Consider the following 19,949-nt stretch of genomic DNA (forward strand, 5'->3'; position numbering starts at 1 on the left):
CAATTCTCTGGCAAAGTTAGAAGAGCTTGGAAACTGACAGCTCCAGTCTATTTCAATAGTTCTGTTATTTGAATAAAAGAAATCAGATACCAAGAGAAGGATTCATTGTGGCTGTATTTAACAAAAGGTCAGCACAATGCATTCCTCCTGTTCCCATACACTGTTCCATACATGTCTCTTAGTCTTTCCTAAGTGTTCCCTGTTTATTTGTATGTTGTGCCTTTTGAAGTGGAAGAGGCTGATACATTGCTAGAACCAGCATCTCAGTTTCAAAGGAACTGGAACTTGAAACCAACAAGTCAAGGAACTATAATTAATCCAAAAGAAAAAAACTAAACCTCCAAAACTAATGTGGAGAAAAAAAAAAAAAAAAACAGTGTCTAGCTGCTACATGCAGTCCAAAAGCAATGCAAAAGAATCTTCAAACCAATGACAATTTCAATATAAGTAACCCTGTTTTGAAAAATTTATCAAATAGATAAATTAGGAGATAACTACCTTATAGAAGGATATACTATGGGGAAATCATAAATAGTAAGTTTCCCTGGTGCACTTAAAATAAGATTCAATTTACCAAAAATTACACACAAATTTTCAGGAACACATCTACTTCATAAAATAAGATCTATCTGGAATATATGTTACAAGGACTTTTTCTTTTCTTTTTTCCACCAATGGAAAATGACGGAGGATCAAGGAAAGGGAGAGAGGAAAAACAAGAGTTTAAAAAAAAAAGGAAAAGAAAAATAAAAGTTATTTGAGACTTTTTCTTAAATGAAGAGAAGAGAAGAGAAAGAAGTACAGACAAGGAGGACAGCTTTGAAAGATAGAGATTGAACATGCTAAATGCTGAAAAGCTCTATATACTCATAATCTGCAGATTCATGTATAGTCCTTTTCTTCTGCTCTTTATGGAAATGCCAATTTTATTTAGTGTTTCTTCAGAATACAAATAAATTTTTTATAAAACTTTACCTGCAAAAGTTAAGATCAGTCTGCAGTGGGAACACTGAAGAAGAGCAATTAATGTGACAACAGAAATATAGTCTCTATAAAACAATATTACTCAAAAAGTTTGACATGGCACAACATAAAAAAGTCTGGAGATGTGAGATACAAGGCTCTCTCACCTCATACTTCCTATAGTTCACCAACAAAGCCAGAAGGACAACAGCATCATACCCATGTTCCCTGCGACTTGGAGGGTGGGAGAGAATCTGTAACAAGAATCAGAAATACAGGGTAGTGCAAGGTCTGAGCTGGAAATTCCAAGAGACCCCCGCCCCCAGGATACAAAGCTTATTCACTCACCCACAAGAGAAAACGACCTACCTGTAAAATAGCTTCAAAGATGCTATTGATCATTACATATTCCAAGATCGTGTTTTGACTGATGTTATCTGTCACCTAGAAGCAAAAACCAGCTTTGTAAAGTCTGCACCAAGACCTGATTCTCTATTAATACATTTCCCTATTCCAAGGTTTAAAAATATAGAAATGTTAACTTAAAAAGAGAAATATTAACTTCCTTGTAATTCAACCATGATTTGGTAAGTACTTGCTGAGTGCAGGGTACTATGCCAGATGCTGAGATAAAAAGTTTAGATAAGATATAATGCTTTCTCTTGTAGTACTCAGAGTGTGTGTGTGTGTCTGTGTATACAAAGAGAAAGACAGACATAATTATTTGGCCCATGTGGGAACTCACTTCAACCAGACAGATTCCAATATTTCCTTAACTTCACAGAGAAGTCTCAGCAAACTCGGAAAAATCAATTGCCCTTCCCAAGGTTACAAAGTCACTAAGTGTCTGATACAAAATTTGAAAATAGGTCTTCCATAATTTTATGCAGCACATCACTCTGCTCATAAACATAACTATGATAAATCTAAATTAATAATAATGATGATGATGATAACTACATTTTTATAGCACTTAGTATGTGCTAGACACTGTGCTAAATATTTTACAATTACTGTATCCTCTGATCCTCACAACCACCCTGGGAGGTAGGTGCTATTTTCATCCCCATTTTACATATAAGGGAAACTGAGGCAAACAGAAAAGAAGTGATTTCAGGGTCACTCAGCTAGGATTCCATGTCCAGTGCTCTCTGCACTGCCCACCATCCATTATATTTGAGGGGCAAAAGGGGGCGCACATTGTTACCAACTATAGCAATCAGGGCTAACATAACACCTGAGCTGGGCTTTAAAAGATAAAACAATTGAAGATGGGGGAGAGGGAACAGAGTTAACACAGGCATAGGAAGTAGGAAACCAGAGGCAGGATACATTCAAAGGACAGAGAGCACAAAGTAAGATTTGGTCACAGCACAAAGTCTATCAAGATGAATCACAGAAAATAAGATTGCAGCGTGGTACCAAATTGTGAATGCCCTAAATGCCAAATAAAGTAATGTGCTTTACCCAGTGGACAATGGAGAGAGTCACTGAGGGGTTTGAAGCACAGAAGTGACATAATTACATAAAGAAAATTAAAGGTAGATTAACAGCAAACAAACAAAAGGAGTTGATAGCAATAGTCCAGAAGACATTTGATAAAGAGTTAAACTACTGAAAAGGAAGCAGAGGTGCCCCTGAGCATTTCAAGGACAGAAGGCTGAGAGAATGGGAGAACAGTGATGGTATTTGGAGAATAGTGATGGTATTGGGAGAAATAGTGAAGTCAGAAGAACAATTTAAGGAAAAGACAATTTGTTACTCAATATCTAGCAGCACAATATGATACATATGGGGGAAGCACAAATGCCAAAAGAAAAAGGAACTGAAAGTTCAAGAAACTGAGAAGTGTTCATTTCTTTCACATTCCAAATCCAGAGATGGGCCTAATCCAACAGAGAGAAAAACTAACAGAGACTAAAAAGGGTCCAGATATATGTAACTCCCAGTGAGGTAACAAAGTGGTAAGATGGTAAGATACAAAGAGAAAGAAGGGGTCAAAAGTGGGCAGAACCCAGACCTAACATGCAGTTCAAAATTAGGAAATAGGTTAGAAGAATGAGCAAACAAAAGAATCCTGTCTTAAGAAACTATTATGATAACAAAGATACAAATGGAGAAAAAGAAGAATGACTCCAAAATATTTACAAACAAAACATCAAAATAAAAATATAATTGGGCACAAGTTCAATTAGAATTCTTGAAAGAAAGGAAAAAATATTGGGGAGAAAGAAATAAACATATTTTATAAATAAAATTAGAGTGAAAGAGGGGGGGAAATGGAAAATAAATTAAAATTATGGGAGAGAGTTGAAAAGGAATTAAAGCTTGGAGGTACAAAACTTTACCCAAGCAACAAACCCATTGAAAATGAGAATAGACCAAATAAAAGATAATGACTCCATGAGTTAATTAGAATAAAGTAAAAAGTCTGGAAAAAAATAGAAGAAAATTAAAGGCATTATAACAAAAACAAATGACCTAGAAAACAGACCAAGGAGAAAAAAATTAAGAATCAATGGACAATCTGAAAATCATAATTTTAAAAAAAGGGCCTAGACATCATATTTCAAGAAATCATGAAATAAAAATGTTCAGATCTTTTAGCACTAACCAATAAAGTAGAAACAACAACAAAAACAAAAATCCATCTATCACTGCCTGAAACAAAATGAAAAGTCCCAGGAACATCATAGATAAAATGCAAATCTTCTAAATGAAAGAAAAAATACTGCAAGCAGACAGAAAGAAAAAAAATAGGTCACATATGACTTAGCAGACACCACTATAAAGGAGTTTGGAATGTGACACAGTCAGAGGACACAGACTTTCAACCAAAAATAACATACCCAGAAAAACTTAGTATAATCCCAAGGGATGGAAAAAAAAAAGTCTTAATGAAATAGAGGGCTTCCAAGCATTCCAGATTAAAAGACTAGAGCCACATGGAAAGTTTGACGTATAAACATTACCTTCAAGGGACATAAAAAAGTGAACATGAGTGAACAATCACAAGGGACTATACAACAACTGCTGACATTCTAATGAGAGGAGATGAAATATGTTCTCTAATCATGGGTCACATATTGAGTCTAATTAGATAGAGGGCTTACCAATTATACTTTAATTATCTTAAAAGAATGGAAAGAGAAGGGAAAGGGAATACACTAGGGGGGTGAAAAGGGAAATGAAGAAAGGAAAAAAAATATATCCCATAAGTAGGGGATGGAAGTAGAAGTCTACACACAGAAAAAAAGGGGGTAGGCAAAGCAGGTATCACTTGAAACTCATTCTCATTTGAATCAGTCAAAGGAAAAAAGAATATATCCACACATTTAGGTACAGAAATACATTTCCTTAGAAAAGAAACAGAGGGGAAGCTAGGTGGTACAGTAGATAGAGCACCAGCCCTGAATTCAGAAGGACCTGAGTTCAAATCTGGTCTCCGACACTTAATAATTCCTAGCTATGTGATCCTGGGCAAGTCACTTAACCCCAATTGCCTCAGCCAAAAAAAAGAAAGAAAAGAAACAGGAGGAAAGTAAGAAAAAGAGGCAAGACTAATTAAAGAGACAAAATAAATTGTAACTAAGGATATACAAAAATATTTAAAGGACTTATTTTTATGACTGTAAGGAATCAGTTAATTGAAGAAATAGCCATCAATCACAAAATGGCAGAACAAGATATGGTACATAAATGTGATGAAATATTACCTTGCTGTAAAAAATAACAAATGGAATAGTTTGAGAAAATCCTAGGAAGATTTGTACGAACTGAAGTATAAAGAAGTGAGCAGAATCAAGGCGACAATTTAAACTAGTGGTTCTTAAACATTTTGGTCTCTGGACCTCTTTGTACTCATTGGACCACCCTCTAATGAGTTTTTTTTTTTTTTTTTACTCTATCAATATCTACAATATAGAAATGGAAACATGTTAGTAGAGTTATAAAAATAGTTTTGACCTCAGGACTTCATCAAAGAGTTTCAGATCTCCCAGGAGTCTCTGAACAATAATATCTCAAAGAACTGCTGTTTTATGTGATAACAATATTATAAATATGAACACCTTTGAAAGACTTAAAAACTCTCATCAATGCAATGTCCAACCATGATTCTACAGGACTCATTATGAAACAAGCTAATCACTTCTTGATAATGAACTTTGTGGATTAAAAGTTCTGTTTTTTTTTTTTTTTTAATGAGGCCAATGTAGAAATTAATTAAGTTTGTAGCTGTAGTCTGTAATTTATATTTTTGGGGGGGTTTTTTGGTTAATTGAGGGGGAAAGGAAAAGAAGATTTTTCATTGATTAATTTCATTTTTCATTTCATTGATTTAAAAAATTAATTTAAATAAATATCCATTTCTAAAAACTAAAAACCCCTAAAAGATAAAAAATATATATATAAAAGAAAGGGGCAATCAGTGATGTCAAAAACTGCATAGACATCACAGAACACAAGAGCTGAGAAAAGGCTGTCTGATTTAGCAATTTAGTAATTATTAGTAACCTTGGAGAGGCTAATTTCAGTTCAGTCAATCAGGAATCAACTGCAAAAGGTAGAGAAGTAAGAGATGAATAAATGGAGGAAATGAATATAAAACAGCTTTTCAAAGGCGACTATGGCAGTAAAAGGGACAACAGATATAAGATGATAGCTTGAGGAGATGTCAAGGTCAAATGACTGTTTTTTAAGGACAGGAAAAAATTTAGGCATAATTCAGAACAATCTTGAGGCTTTCAAAAGAATAATCTCGAGTCTTTTCCTCAACATTCAAGGAAGTCAATCCCCTAAAGAGATACTTTTAGAATCACATTGTGACATCATATACCACCGAGCCTGAAAATACCACTTTCCAAGGATCCTATTTCAGGATATCTTTATCTCAGCATCCTTCTTCTACATACCCAGTTCTAATAGTGATGTCAATCTAATGCTTTTTCCTCTCATCCTTCCTTATTTGAGTCTCACTTTTGAAGAATGTTTGCTTCTAGTGGGAATATGAATTACTATTTAACAGATGAATAAACAAAGTGTGCTACTTACAGTCACCAAACAAAGGAGAAGTTTCAGACATAAACTCTTCAGACTTTCAGAACCTTCTGCACAAAGCAAGGAATCCAAACTCTCCATCAAATTCTGGAAAAGAGATTCACATGTACTTAATAAGAACAAAAGCAATGAATACCCCAAATGCCCCACCTCTTCTTTATTAAGCTCCTACTTGTGCTACAAATGGTAATAATTCACAACATTCAATTGGACAATTAAGTGAATGCCCGACCTCCAGGGCCGTCATCAGGAGGCAAGAAGAGGTACTGTTAAGTAAAACTCATTTGAAAGATGCTTTAGAACAGCTGTGCAGAGAAATTAATTCAATAGCCTACATCAAATGAATATATTCACAGCAGATCCTTCCCATAGGCTTAATTCACCACTCTGGAATGAAATAATTAAGAATGGCAACTTTTTTTTTTATTAAAACCTATCATATGCCCACCAACTGGGGAATGGTATGTGAATGTAGTAGAATATTACTGTTCTATAAGAAATGATGATGGGGCAGCTAGGTAATGTAGTGGATAGAGGATCAGCCATGAAGTCTGAAGGACTTGAGTTCAAATCTGATCTCAGCCACTTAACGAGTCCTAATTGTGTGACCCTTGGGCAAGTCACTTAACCTCAATTGCCTCAGGGAAAAAAAAAAGAAATGATGAGCAGGCTGATTTCAGAAAAGCCTAGAAAGATTTACAAAAAAAGATGCTAAGTGAAATGAGCACAATCATAAAAACACTACAGACAGTAACAGCAAGATTATATGATGATCAACTATGACAGACTTAGCTTTTCTCAGCAATGTGGTGACCTAAAACAATTCCAATAGACATGGGATAGAAAATACCACCCACAACCAGAGAGAAAACTAGGGAAATTGAATGTGGATAGAAGAATAGTATTTTCACTATTTTTTGTTTGTTTGTTTGTTTTTTCTTTCTCATAGTTTTTCCCCTGTTGGTCTGATTTTTCTTACACAACATGAGAAATATGGAAATATGTTTTCAAGGATTGTACTGTACAACCTATATCAGATTGCTTGATGTCTTGGGGAGGAGGAAGATAAGGGAGGAAGGAAAAAAATTTGGAACACAAAATCTTACAAAAATGAATGTTGAAAACTATCTTTATTGAGGAAAAAAAAAACCTATCATAAACTTTTCCCAATTGCATGAACTGACTAAATTAAGATACTTTCATCTATACCCACAAGTTTACATTGTGTCTGAAGACAAGCAATACTGATAGTCTTTCCCCTTTTTTCACATCAGATATTCTCCCTCTGTTCCTACCCCAGAAGAATTTATCCTTTGCTGGTCCCCCATAGAGAGACTCAAATGAAGAAATGACTTCTTCAACCACAAATATGATAGAAGCAGCAACAAAATGCTCAAAAGTATATATATTACTAAATAACACTGGGGAAGAATATACACAAAGCTAAGTTAACAACTCAGATGAAGCAGAAAAGAAACAGAAAAATACAAGAGAGATTTCTATGAGAGTTAGGAAACCTAGGTTCAAGTCGTGGCTCCACTCTTTACTTGCTATCGGAGCTCAACCAAGTTACTTAACCACTTGACGTCTCAGTTTCTGCATACATGAAATGGCAACAATAATACTTAAACTAACCACTTCAGAACTTTTGTAAGGAAAATGCTTTTAAAAATGTGTAATTTTTAAATTTAAAAATACTTTAAACATTATACAAATGAAAGCTGTTATTATCAAGTATCCAAGATCTCAATATAACTGTGTGAACTTGGAAAAAGACTCACGTTTAAATATGATTCCAAAAATTGGATTATTTATACCTGTATAAAAATTATGCTTCATGTAAAGTAAGTGTTTTTTCTTATATGACTACATTAAGTATTCTAATTTTTGTTATGAAGGAAAGAAATAAAGATTTTCTGACAATGAGTTATGAGAAATCACATCTTTTAAAAGCTGACATGATGATCAAAAATCATTTAATTTGTAAATGAAATATGAAAACTATGCATCAGAATGTGAATTTATGAAGAAAGTTTGTCATAATTTTTAATGTTTGGAAGTAAAAATATAATTGAACACAAACTAGGAATATTTAATTCATCCCATAAAATTCCACAAATGAAAGACATAGAAATATGAAGTGATATAACAATTATATGATTTAACAAGACAAAAATTAAAACAGCAGTATCTCAATTATGTAGGTAACTGAGGGAAGTGCTATTCTTGGCTAAATTCTAGATTTTAAAAAGTCCTTGATTCAATCATTACTTTCTTTGCTGGAAAGCAAATAAAAATGTCCAAATCATCTATAATTGTTTCTTAATACAAATCTTTCAGCCCATTTGTCTACAGAGAGTAGCCATTTAGTGAGCAGCAGTCATGACCTAAAAGCATATCTATAATGTCTCATACAGAGATCTCACCTTCATGCAGAGTTCTGCCTTGTCAAAGCCCATCAGCATGTTGATAATATCAAAACCAGAAGTGGATTTATTCTTCTGATGGACCCCTCGGATAAGTGCACACAGGGTCTACAGAGAAAACAGAAGGAATTATTTCAAAATACAAGAACAAACAGTTTTATCACTGGGGAAAAGATAGACTCTAATTCTCTGAGGCTGCTTAAATATTTGAATTTACAACTTATAGTTCAATTCTCACTTTCGACACTCAAAGATTCATACCCCATATATTCAATAAATATTTATTATATACCTACCCTATGTAAAGCATTCTGCTAGGCACTGAGAAAAGTCCCACAATTTAGATAAAAGGTAATGCCTATCTTCATTTAGTTTATAGGTGAGAAGGATAAGAAATAAATGCAATCATCCATAAAATTACATGAAAAATAAGTCAGAGAGTTGCATATCAAAGTCCTATGTGAGGTCTTAAGGAGAAGGCTATTACTAAACAGAAAGATCAGGGAAGGTAAGTGAGTAGGGGAAGGGAAAAAAAGGGTAGGGAAAACAGGTAAAGTCAATGAGATGGGAAAGCACAAAGCATCTGAGAAAAAGCTTCAAAGACTGGCAGCCCAGACTCAATTACTTCATTTGTACCAAATTGAGAACTTTATTACACATCCCAATAAAGTAAGGAACTACAGTTACAAGAAGGGCAACTACACAAAAAGCATCCCAATAAAATTCTTTGTTCGCTTACTATTTCTACTCTGGCCTTCTTGACTACCAAATGAAATAGACTCTTCCCCTCAGGGTCATAGTCAAAGGAGTAACTAGTGACAACTAGAAAAAATTCCCAAAATTCTATCTGATGTTACTACTCACTGACTCAGAACAGGTATTTAACCACTCTTTGGGCCTCACTCTATCCCTCCATTCCTTAAGCATACCAAAGTACTCTGTCAGAGGGTCTGCCTTAAGACTTGAGATTCATTTGTAGAGATTAAAAAAATTGTACTGTTAGAATCAACTTGTTAAAGAATATTCCCAGACAAATATGGCATAAGCATTACCATTTTAAAAAATACTCTAAGCCCACAAATGAGTTTAGATTGAATGGAATCCCCCACATCCTGACCAGCATCTGTAATACTTCATCCTTCTACTAAATGAGAATCCTTTGTCTTTCATCATTATACCTGTAATGCATTGACAACCCGAATTGGGTGCTCCTCTCCCAAAGCCTGTATACAATGTTGAAACAAACAATTAATGTTATCTTTGATCTTCATTAGTTCTTCTCCATCCAGAGATTCCAACTTGCCCTCAAGGTAGTCCAGATTCACCTGCCAGCAAAAGAGCAAAGATCTGAGTGTATTTTCTGTGCAAAGCTGAGAAGGCAGTCTTGGCTACAGGGAAATTTGAAGAGGCATAACCTAGCCTTACCTTCATGAGGAAAAGCTCCTCCCAGAATCGAGGGCTGCATTTACTGGGGTCCTCAGTCTGAAATAAAGACAGAAAGGATTCAGCATCCTCAAGACAATTCTTGATTAACAGCATACTTGAGTGGGGAATCATCCCAAATTCATTTCAAGTTTTGAGACTGCCTTTTAACTACTTTTAACATTTTTGTTTATTCTAAAATATTTTAAAAGTATAAGGAAGTTCTTTCTCAAATTGAACTGTACACAAGAATCTTTCTTCCTTACAGACAGTACAGAAATAACTGAAAAGATTTTCCTCAGACTTTTTCCTCTAATCATTCTCTCAGAAAACTTGTAGATGGGTAATAACCTCAATGTAGAGAAGAAGAAAATAATATCCAGATGTTAAGTGACTTGCCCCACATCACAGAATTAGCAGGTAGTAGAGCAAGAACTAGAAACCAGTTGCAGTACTTCAAAATCCAGATCTTTTTCTACTATACTTGGGCTCCATTCTATCTGTGGGCCGTTAATCCTTCACTTCTGTTTAATCTTAGTATCCTTTTTATTAAATTAAATTTTCTATCAACATAGAGTGTTAACTTTAAAAAATTAGGATATTTGAAAACAATTGCTAAGAAATTTGAAACTTTGCTTAAAACTCCAGAAAACTACAAACTTCTGAGAAATATGTAAATTACAAGAAATTACTAACATTTCCTGGCAAAGATGATTTTAATGGCCTAATTATCCCACCTTAAGGGAACCCTTTCAATAGCCTAAAGTAGTAATAGGGCCATCTTTTCCAGAACCAATATTGGAAAATAGGTTGGAAATTCCCTTACTAATAAAGCTTTATCTTATGCTTGGTGACCAGTCCCACTGTAATTCTTCCTCTTTTCTGGGTGTTTCCTCTTTATTCCATCACCTGCACTAGCCATCCTGGGATCCCATGTAGTGGCCTTTTTCTCCCAGAACCTTTATATTGCATTAAACCAGTTACATACACTACACAACTTAAAAATGGCCTTTGCGGCTCTCTAGTACATATTTATTCTGTCTGTATGTTTTTTTATATAGTCTGAATAACTGACCTAGTAACTTAAATTTGGCATGCTTTTAATAAACATTCCCTCTTTTACCTCTTAGAATTTCTATCTGCTTTTAAAACTCAGCTCTAGAGTTCACTGCTACATGAAGTATTTCTTGATACCTCTCTGTATTACTTTTTATTTACTTTGCACATAATGTGTAATTTCTCTCAGTAGAATGTAAATTCCTTAAAGGCAATAACTATTTTATTTTTGTCTTTATATCCTAAGCACACAGTCCCAAAGACATAAGGCACATTTAAGAACTGAATTGAATTGAATGAACTCAATGACTTATGGTCTTTATTACTGTCAATAATCACATCCTAAATTTTCTAAGGTTTATAGCCTTCTGATGTTGTTTTCCAAACCTATGTGCTCTACTCAAGAAGGGTTCCACTTTTTCTCAGGCAGCCTAATTATGCCAATCTTAAAATACACAGTGTATTTTAGGATGTCAGGAAGAGATACTTGGGTTAATAACCTTAAGCTGTAATAGCTCTGTATTAGCTCTAAACATCAAAGAAATCTCTGGTCTGTTTTCTAATAATACATCAGTTACCTTACATAATTGGGAAATATTCTAAATAAAAAGTTTCCTCAATAACTGAAGGTTGACTCTTTAAGCTATTAGCCCTAATCCTTTTTTCTGTTTCAAACCTCTAAAACATACTACTTTCCCATCTTAGTATAAACAGAACATACTAAACTGTGGGCTTCCTCCCAGAGTGCTCCTTTCTGACCCCAGTCAATGTTCCGAAGTAAATCTCTCTAACCCGAAGTAATTAACTAACCCAAAGCTAAGAACCTCTTTATATATGCTCTCCCAAAGGTTGACTCCTCCTTCTGGAGGCACCTAAGGGAGCTGTGAATTCACAAAGTTACAAAGTTTACTTTGTGAATCTCCTATACTTCTGAACTCCAATGTACTGGTGTGAACACAAGCATTGTATCAATTAGTTCTACTTAGTACCTTGTTTCAGGTTCTGGCCCAAAACATCTCCTTGTAAGAACAGATCAATGATACTGAACCATGCTAAATTAGATAATTATTGTCTCTTTCAACTCTAATACTTAACAGTTTGTAAAGATTCCAACACTAAACATAACTTTTTCTTGATGATTCACAAGCAATATTACAATTGATGTTTGTGCTACTCTAAATACCATGAATTTAAAACATTAGGCTAAATCTGATTTCCACAATACTCCCAAAGAACACAATCCTATAACTAGATGTTATTCCTATTATCAATTTGATTCCTTGGCATTTTACTTTTTGCAGAAAAGATTAGCATAGAATGCTTAAGAATTAATTCAATAAGTATTTATTATGAGTTCACTACTGTGCTGGGTATTGGCAATACAAAGAAGAAAAACATAATTCCTGTTTTTTTTTTTTTAAGTCCATTAATTTTATTTTTTTTAATGTTTTTTTAAATAGCTTTTTATTTACAAGTTATATGCATGGGTAATTTTACAGCACTGACAATTGCCAAACCTTTTGTTCCAATTTTTCCCCTTCTTCTCCCCACCCCCTCTCCTAGATGCAGGATGACCAATACATGTTAAATACATTAAAGTACAAATTAAATACAAAATAAGTATACATGTCCAAAACGTTATTTTGCTGTACAAAAAGAATCGGACTCTGAAATATTGTACAATTAGCCTGTGAAGGAAATAAAAAATGCAGGAGGACAAAAATATAAGAATTGGGAATTCAATGTAATGGTTCTTAGTCATCTCCCAGAGTTCTTTCGCTGGGTGTAGCTGGTTCAGTTCATTACTGCTCTATTGGAACTGATTTGGTTCATCTCATTGTTGAAGATGGCCAGGTCCGTTAGAATTGATCATCATATAGTATTGTTGTTGAAGTATATAATGACCTCCTGGTCCTGCTCATTTCACTCAGCATCAGTTTGTTTAAGTCTCTCCAGGCCTTTCTGAAATCATCCTGTTGGTCATTTCTTACAGAACAATAATATTCTATAATATTGATATACCACAATTTATTCAGCCATTCTCTAATTGATGGGTATCTACTCAGTTTCCAGTTTCTGGCCACTACAAAGAGGGCTGCCACAAACATTCTTGCACATACAGGTCCCTTTCCCTTCTTTAAAATCTCTTTGGGATATAAGCCCAGTAGTAACACTGCTGGATCAAAGGGTATGCACAGTTTGATAACTTTTTGAGCATAGTTCCAAATAGCTCTCCAGAATGGTTAGATGTATTCACAACTCCACAAACAATGTAATAATGTCTGTTTTCCCACATCCCCTCCAACATTCCCCATTATCTTGCCCTGTCATTCTAGCCAGTCTAACAAGATGTGTAGTGGTATCTCAGAGTTGTCGTAATTTGCATTTCTCTGATTAATAATGACTTGGAGCATCTTTTCATATGGCTAGAAATAGTTTCAATTTCGCCTGAGAATTGTCTGTTCATATCCTTTGACCATTTATCAATTGGAGAATGGCTTGATTTCTTATAAATTAGAGTCAATTTTCTATATATTTTGGAAATGAGGCCTTTATCAGAACCTTTGACTGTAGAAATGTTTTCCCAGTTTATTGATTCCCTTCTAATCTTGTCTGCATTAGTTTTGTTTGTAAAAAAAACTTTTCAATTTGATATAATCAAAATTTTCTATTTTGTGATCAGTAATAATCTCTAGTTCTTCTTTGGTCATAAATTCCTTCCTCTTCCACAGGTCTGAGAGGTAAACTATGCTGTGTTCCTCTAATTTACTTATAATCTCATTCTTTATGCCTAGGTCATGAACCCATTTTGACCTTATCTTGGTGTACAGTGTTAAGTGTGGGTCAATGCCTAGTTTCTGCCATACTAATTTCCAATTTTCCCAGCAATTTTTGTCAAACAATGAGTTCTTATCCCAAAAGCTGGTGTCTTTGGGTTTGTCAAACACTAGAATATTAAGTTATTGACTGTTTTGTCCTTTGAACCTAACCTATTCCACTGATCAACTAATCTATTTCTTAGCCAAAACCAAATGGTTTTGGTAACTGCTGCTTTATAATATAATTTTAGATCTGGTGCAGCTAGGCCACCTTCATTTGATTTTTTTTTTCATTAATTCCCTAGAAATTCTTGACCTTTTGTTTTTCCACATGAACTTTGTTATTTTGTCTAGGTCATTAAAATAGTTTTTTGGGAGTCTGATTGGCATAGTGCTAAACAAACAGATTAGTTTAGGTAATATTGTCATCTTTATTATATTTGCTCGCCCTATCCAAGAGCATTTAATATTTTTCAAATTGGTTAGATCAGACTTAATTTGTGTGGAAAGTGTTTTGAAGTTTTGCTCATAAAGTTTCTGATTTTCCTTTGGCAGATAAATTCCTAAGTATTTTATACTATCAGTAGTTACTTTAAATGGAATTTCTCTTTGTAACTCTAACTATTAGATTTTATTAGTGATATATAAGAAGCTGATGATTTATGTGGGTTTATTTTGTATCCTGCAACTTTGCTAAAGTTGTGGATTATTTCTAATAACTTTTTAGTAGACTCTCTGGGGTTCTCTAAGTATACCATCATATCATCAGCAAAGAGTGATAATTTGGTTTCCTCATTGTCTACTCTAATTCCTTTAATCTCTTGCTCAACTCTTATTGCCAAAGCTAGCAATTCTAATACAATATTGAATAGTAGCGGTGATAGTGGGCAACTTTGTTTGTCTCCTGATCTTATTGGGAATGGTTGCAGTCCCCATTACATATGATGCTTACTGATGGTTTTAAATAGATGCTACTGCATAATCCCTGTTTTCAATGAGACTCAATTTCTTGACCTCCTGGGTGCTATGTAACGTAGCAGTGTACTATAGCAACCTTTTCCTAAATTGTCCCAGTGCCCTCAAAGTGTACTTTAACTATCTTCAAATTTTTTTTAATTTTCTAATCAGTAACCACTTTAATTGATGTCCTCTGTTAGGTTCCCTGTAAAATGACTGTGGCAATCCCTCTATTTTTGTCTGCCTGTAGTTTTGATTTGCTTTACAGGCTAATTGTACACTATTTCAAAGTCCAATTCTTTTTGTACAGCAAAATAACTGTTTGGACATGTGTACTTATATTATATTTGATTTATACTTTAACATATTTAATATGCATTGGTCAACCTGCCATCTGGGGAAGGAGATGGGGGGAAGGAGGAGAAAAATTGGAACAAAAGGTTTGGCAATTGTAAATGCTGTAATATTACCTATGCATATAACTTGTAAATAAAAAGCTATAATAATAATAATAAATAAAAAATAAAATGACTGTGGTAATAGGTTCTGAAAAGAGTCAAAAATCATAAGACTTTGAAGCTAGAAGGGAATTGAGGCTATGTTTTCCTAATGTATTTCAGGTAAAAAAGGCTCTCTAAACAAACTTCAGGACAGAGGATTCCTTAGTCTTTCATGTTCTTTTCTTTATTTATTCACCCTTCCCACTGTTTCACAATGTTTCCCTCACTACTAAGAGTGAACTTAAGCAAAAAGGAAACAAAGGAGTCAAACCCATTTTCAAATAGAATTCTAGATCTCACCATGAAGATTTCATCATACATCAGCACCACCTTCTCCTTCAGTGGTTTTTTGGAGGCTGAGGACTTGCGAAGCAACCCCCCCCTTTTCTCCACTTGGGCCATGGTTCCAAAGCCTGTGAAGGGAAAGTCAAGGTCAGTGATTGATGATAGCCTAGACATGCTCTTGTCCACAAGCAGACACAGCCTGCTGAGATAATTCTTTTTTTCACAAAGAGAATGAAATGATAAACAACCATGCTACAAACTTGGGCATGAGTTCAACTCAAATCTAACTTAAGGTACTGCTCCCCAATGTAGGTAATGCACGACATTGAAATCCATACTTGGCCTTGGGCACACCACATTTAACATATCAAATGCCTAAGCTTAGAGTAGTTCCTAAACCAAGCAGAAGAGTGTAACAACCATCATCTCTAATGGATCAGGCTGTGCTTTTGAGGTGAAATAAAGAATGTAGAAAGCATAATGCCCACAAACCAAAACTGAAGTTAAATTTCAAATATTGATTGAGGTCTAAACCATTAAGGCAGGAAGTATGCCATGAACTGATGTGCTACATTGATTTCCCCAAATGAAGTAGGTCCATATTGCTGCAAAATGCTTGACCTTCACTCATAAATCACAATGCATTTTATAGTCCTCAGACACTCCTTTGGGAAAGGATTCCAAGCAAAAGATACCAGCTAAAAATCCACAAATAAAATGATTTTAAAGTAATAACCAAATTTGTTGATTAGCACTGCTTTAAAGTTTAAGAAGACATACACACACATATGCATATATATGACATATCTGTGTATAGATATGATTGGATATTTACATATACATATACACATGTTAAATGTGTGTGTGTGTATCCCTGCATGCATTTGTATGTGAAGATATATATCAGAGTTCACGTGTTTTTTGAATATATACAAAATAATTTATCCCCTACTTTTCTAATCTTGAAGTGTCTCTCAAAGAAATTTTTCTTCAAATGAGATCTCAAAATTGTTAGTACTCCTAGACAGACTCCTGACTTCCCATACTCTATTTCAGAGTATCAATTTCCTAGTTCTCTCTCACGCTTCTGGACAGTTTATAATTTATACACAAAACTCCCTACTCCTTCCTACCTTTTTCATGTTATTTTACAGTTTACAATTCCGTTTACTCAGTGACAAAATAGTTTTTGGAAAAACACTATTATCTCTCCAAAGAGATTTTTTCTCAAGGTTCCAAGATAATTCTAATTCTTCAAAGGTCTATAGGGATAGTGCAAGATTTCTTAAATATTTTTGTGTCCTGAATCCCTTTGGCAGTATGGACTATATCTCAGAGTAATGCATTTAAATGAATACAAAAAATGCATAAAATCACAAAGGAAACCAACGAAATTGAAATATTGTTATTAAAATTTAAAAACAAGTTCATAAATCCCAAATTAAGAGCTCCTGGTATAATGGAAACACTAATGGATTTGTAGGAAAGTCCCAGGTTCAAGACCTAGCTCTGTCATTCATTGACTGTATGACACTAGGCAAGTCACTTAACCTAAGACTCAACTTTGTCATCAACAAATCAAAAGCAATAAATTACTACCTCAAGGGACTGTTGTGAAGATCAAATTTAAAACAAAGTAAATATAATATCAATTCCTGTTAAAAATCTGGAAAACATAGGAATAAACAGAGTTTAAAATGTTAAGTAGTAGTATATCTACCTAAAAGCAAGAGGCAACATCATCTATGACAGAGATAAACTAGAAGCTTTCCCAATAAGACCAGGTTTAAAGTAAGAATGTCCATTGTTATCATTACCATTCAATATTGTATTAAAAATGTTGATTATAACACTAAGATAAGAAAAAATTAAGGGAATAAGCACAAGCAAAAAGAAATCAATATGGTAATCTATTTAGAGATTCTGAAGAATCTGAAGAATCAAATGAAAAATCAACTGAAATAACTTCAAAGTGGAATATAAAATAAAACTATACAAACCAACAAAATTCAGCAGAAATAGAGAAAGGCATTTTAAAAACTACATAGTATAATATATGTAGGAGTTTACCTGCCAAGAAATATATATATGGAGGGGAGGGATAAAAAGAGCCTAAGAGCACCAAATTTCACATTATACTAGATAGCTGTTATCACCAAAACAATTTGGTACTAAGCATGAAATAGGTGGTTCAATGAAACAGTTTAATACATAATATACAGAAGCAAATTAACACAGTTGTGTTTGATTAATCAAAAGATCCCAGTTACTGGGGATGGAATTCAGAATCTGCAAAAACTGTTTGGAAAACTAGAAGGTAGTATGGGAAAAACTAGGCATAGACCAATACCTCATAGCATCATAAACCAAGATAAGTTCAAAATAGACATAACATTTAGACATAAGGTTGATTTCATAAGCAAATTATTATAGGAGGGAAGAAATTACCTATCAGATCTATGCATAGCAGAAACATTCAAGACAAGAGAGGTTCACAGGAGGTAAAACAGATAATTTTAATGACATGAAATTAAAAGTTTTTAAAAAGACAAGAAACTGGCAGGGGGGGGCGGAATCTTTGCAGCAAGTTTCTCTGAAAAATATCTCATTTTTCAAGTATATAGGGAAATGAGTCAAATTTACAAAAATAAGAACTATTCCTCAAATGATAAAAGGCCAAAGCATATGAATAGGTAATTTTCTTTTTTTATTATATGATGATGAATTCTTTTTTTTTTAATAACTTTTTATTTACAAGTTATACACATGGGTAATTTTACAGCATTGACAATTGCCAAACCTTTTTGAACAGGTAATTTTCAAAGGAAGAAATCCAAGCTGCCAACAGTCATATGAAAAACTGATCTAAATCACCAGTAATTGGAGAAATGAAAATTAAACAACCTAAGATGACAGAAAAGGACAATGACAAATACTGGAGGGGATGTGGGGAAAAAAGTTACCCTAATATACTATTGATGAAGTCATGAACTAGTTCAATCATTCTAAAGAGCAATTTGGAACTATGCCCAAAAAGCAATTAAACTTTTGACCCAGAAATATCACTACTAGGTCTAGACCCTGGAGATCAAAGAAAGTGGAAAATGACCCATAAATATGAAAATATTTATAGCAGCTCTTTTTTGTAGTGCTGAAGAATTGGAAATTGAGATGGTGTCCATCAGTTAGGGAATGGCTGAACAAATTGTAGTATATGAATGTGATGGACTACAAGTTTCAAATGACAAAAGTAATAATTTCAGAAAAATCTGGGATGACTTGCATGAACTGATACAAAGTGAAGTGAGCAGAATCTAGAGAACAATTTACACAAAAATAGCAGTGTTGTAAAGATAATCAACTGTGAAAAAATTTAGTAATTCTAATCAACACAATGACCCATGATACTTCCAAAAGACTCACCTCCAGATAGGAAACTGATAGATTCAAGTGTATAAATTGAAGGGTTTTTTTTTTCCCTTAGGGGAAAGAAGGGAAGAAAGGAACATAGTTAAGGTAGAAATCTGTTTTGCTTGATTTCATATTTGTAATAGATTTTATAGTTCTTGACTTCTAAATAGAGTGCAGAATAGATGAACAGAGGAAAATAATTTGGAGCTGAAAATAAATAATGAAAATCGCTGGTGACCCAAAAGGCAATTGAGAGATGAATGTTAGGCATTAAGTTAGCTGCAATATATATCTAACCATTATTGATACATAATAAACGACACAAGGGAATAAATTCCTGGAAAAGAAAGTGGGCCAATCAGATTATGAAAGCAAAGATTCCCCTAAACTGTAAATAGTACTAGAGAAAAACCTTTAGCACATTGGGCAAGTCCTCTTAGAGGATCTATGGAAAAATATGTAAAAAAGTTTCACAAGATAAGCTATGGATAGACTATGATCTATACCAATAGGGACCATACCCACATACCCAATGACCTTTAATATGATTTTTAATTAATAGAATTTTTTCCCCAATTACAAATAAAGCAGTTTTAAACATTCATTTTTATAAGATTTTGAGTTCCAAATTTTTCTCCTTCCCTTCCTTTCCTCACCTCTCCCTAAGGCAGCAAGCAAGTATAACAGTATAAATTTTTTTCCCCCTGAGGTAACTGGGGTTAAGTGACTTGCCCAGGGTCACATAGCTAGGAAGTGTTAAGTGTCTGAGGCCAGATTTGAACTCAGGTCCTTTTGACTTCAGGGCTGGTGCACTATCCACTGTGCCACCTAGCTGCCCCACTATAAACAATCTTAACCAAACTCAAGGGGAGAGAAAGGAGACAAGGGAAGAGGAAGAAGACAAAGAAAGGAAGAATGGACAAGAGGGAAGAAGAGAGAGAGGCAGGGAGGGAAGAAGAAATAAGGGGAGACAGACAGACAAGCTAGAGTAGCAGGAAAGTTCAAAAGCACTAGAGATAAACAGGACAAGCTAGAAGTTATGCGTTAAAATT

General features: G+C 34.2%; 1 protein-coding gene across 4 annotated transcripts in view; it reads right to left on the reverse strand.

The window, feature by feature from the left end:
* ARMH3 (armadillo like helical domain containing 3) overlaps positions 1-19,949 on the reverse strand; it is a 224,625-nt gene that overhangs the window by 189,798 nt on the left and 14,878 nt on the right. For all 4 annotated transcript variants that reach the window (XR_007951113.1, XM_051981286.1, XM_051981285.1 and 1 more), the window contains 7 exons: positions 15,502-15,614; positions 9,873-9,929; positions 9,626-9,772; positions 8,448-8,555; positions 6,016-6,108; positions 1,333-1,407; positions 1,131-1,217 (listed from right to left, as the gene is read on the reverse strand). Coding sequence is in view for 3 of the 4 variants with exons in the window: in XM_051981286.1 (XP_051837246.1) it covers positions 1,131-1,217; positions 1,333-1,407; positions 6,016-6,108; positions 8,448-8,555; positions 9,626-9,772; positions 9,873-9,929; positions 15,502-15,603 (669 nt within the window). In the remaining variant the exon portion in view is untranslated. The remainder of the gene's footprint in view (positions 1-1,130; positions 1,218-1,332; positions 1,408-6,015; positions 6,109-8,447; positions 8,556-9,625; positions 9,773-9,872; positions 9,930-15,501; positions 15,615-19,949) is intronic.

This window comes from Antechinus flavipes, chromosome 2 (assembly GCF_016432865.1).
Source record: "Antechinus flavipes isolate AdamAnt ecotype Samford, QLD, Australia chromosome 2, AdamAnt_v2, whole genome shotgun sequence".
Taxonomy (NCBI): domain Eukaryota; kingdom Metazoa; phylum Chordata; class Mammalia; order Dasyuromorphia; family Dasyuridae; genus Antechinus; species Antechinus flavipes.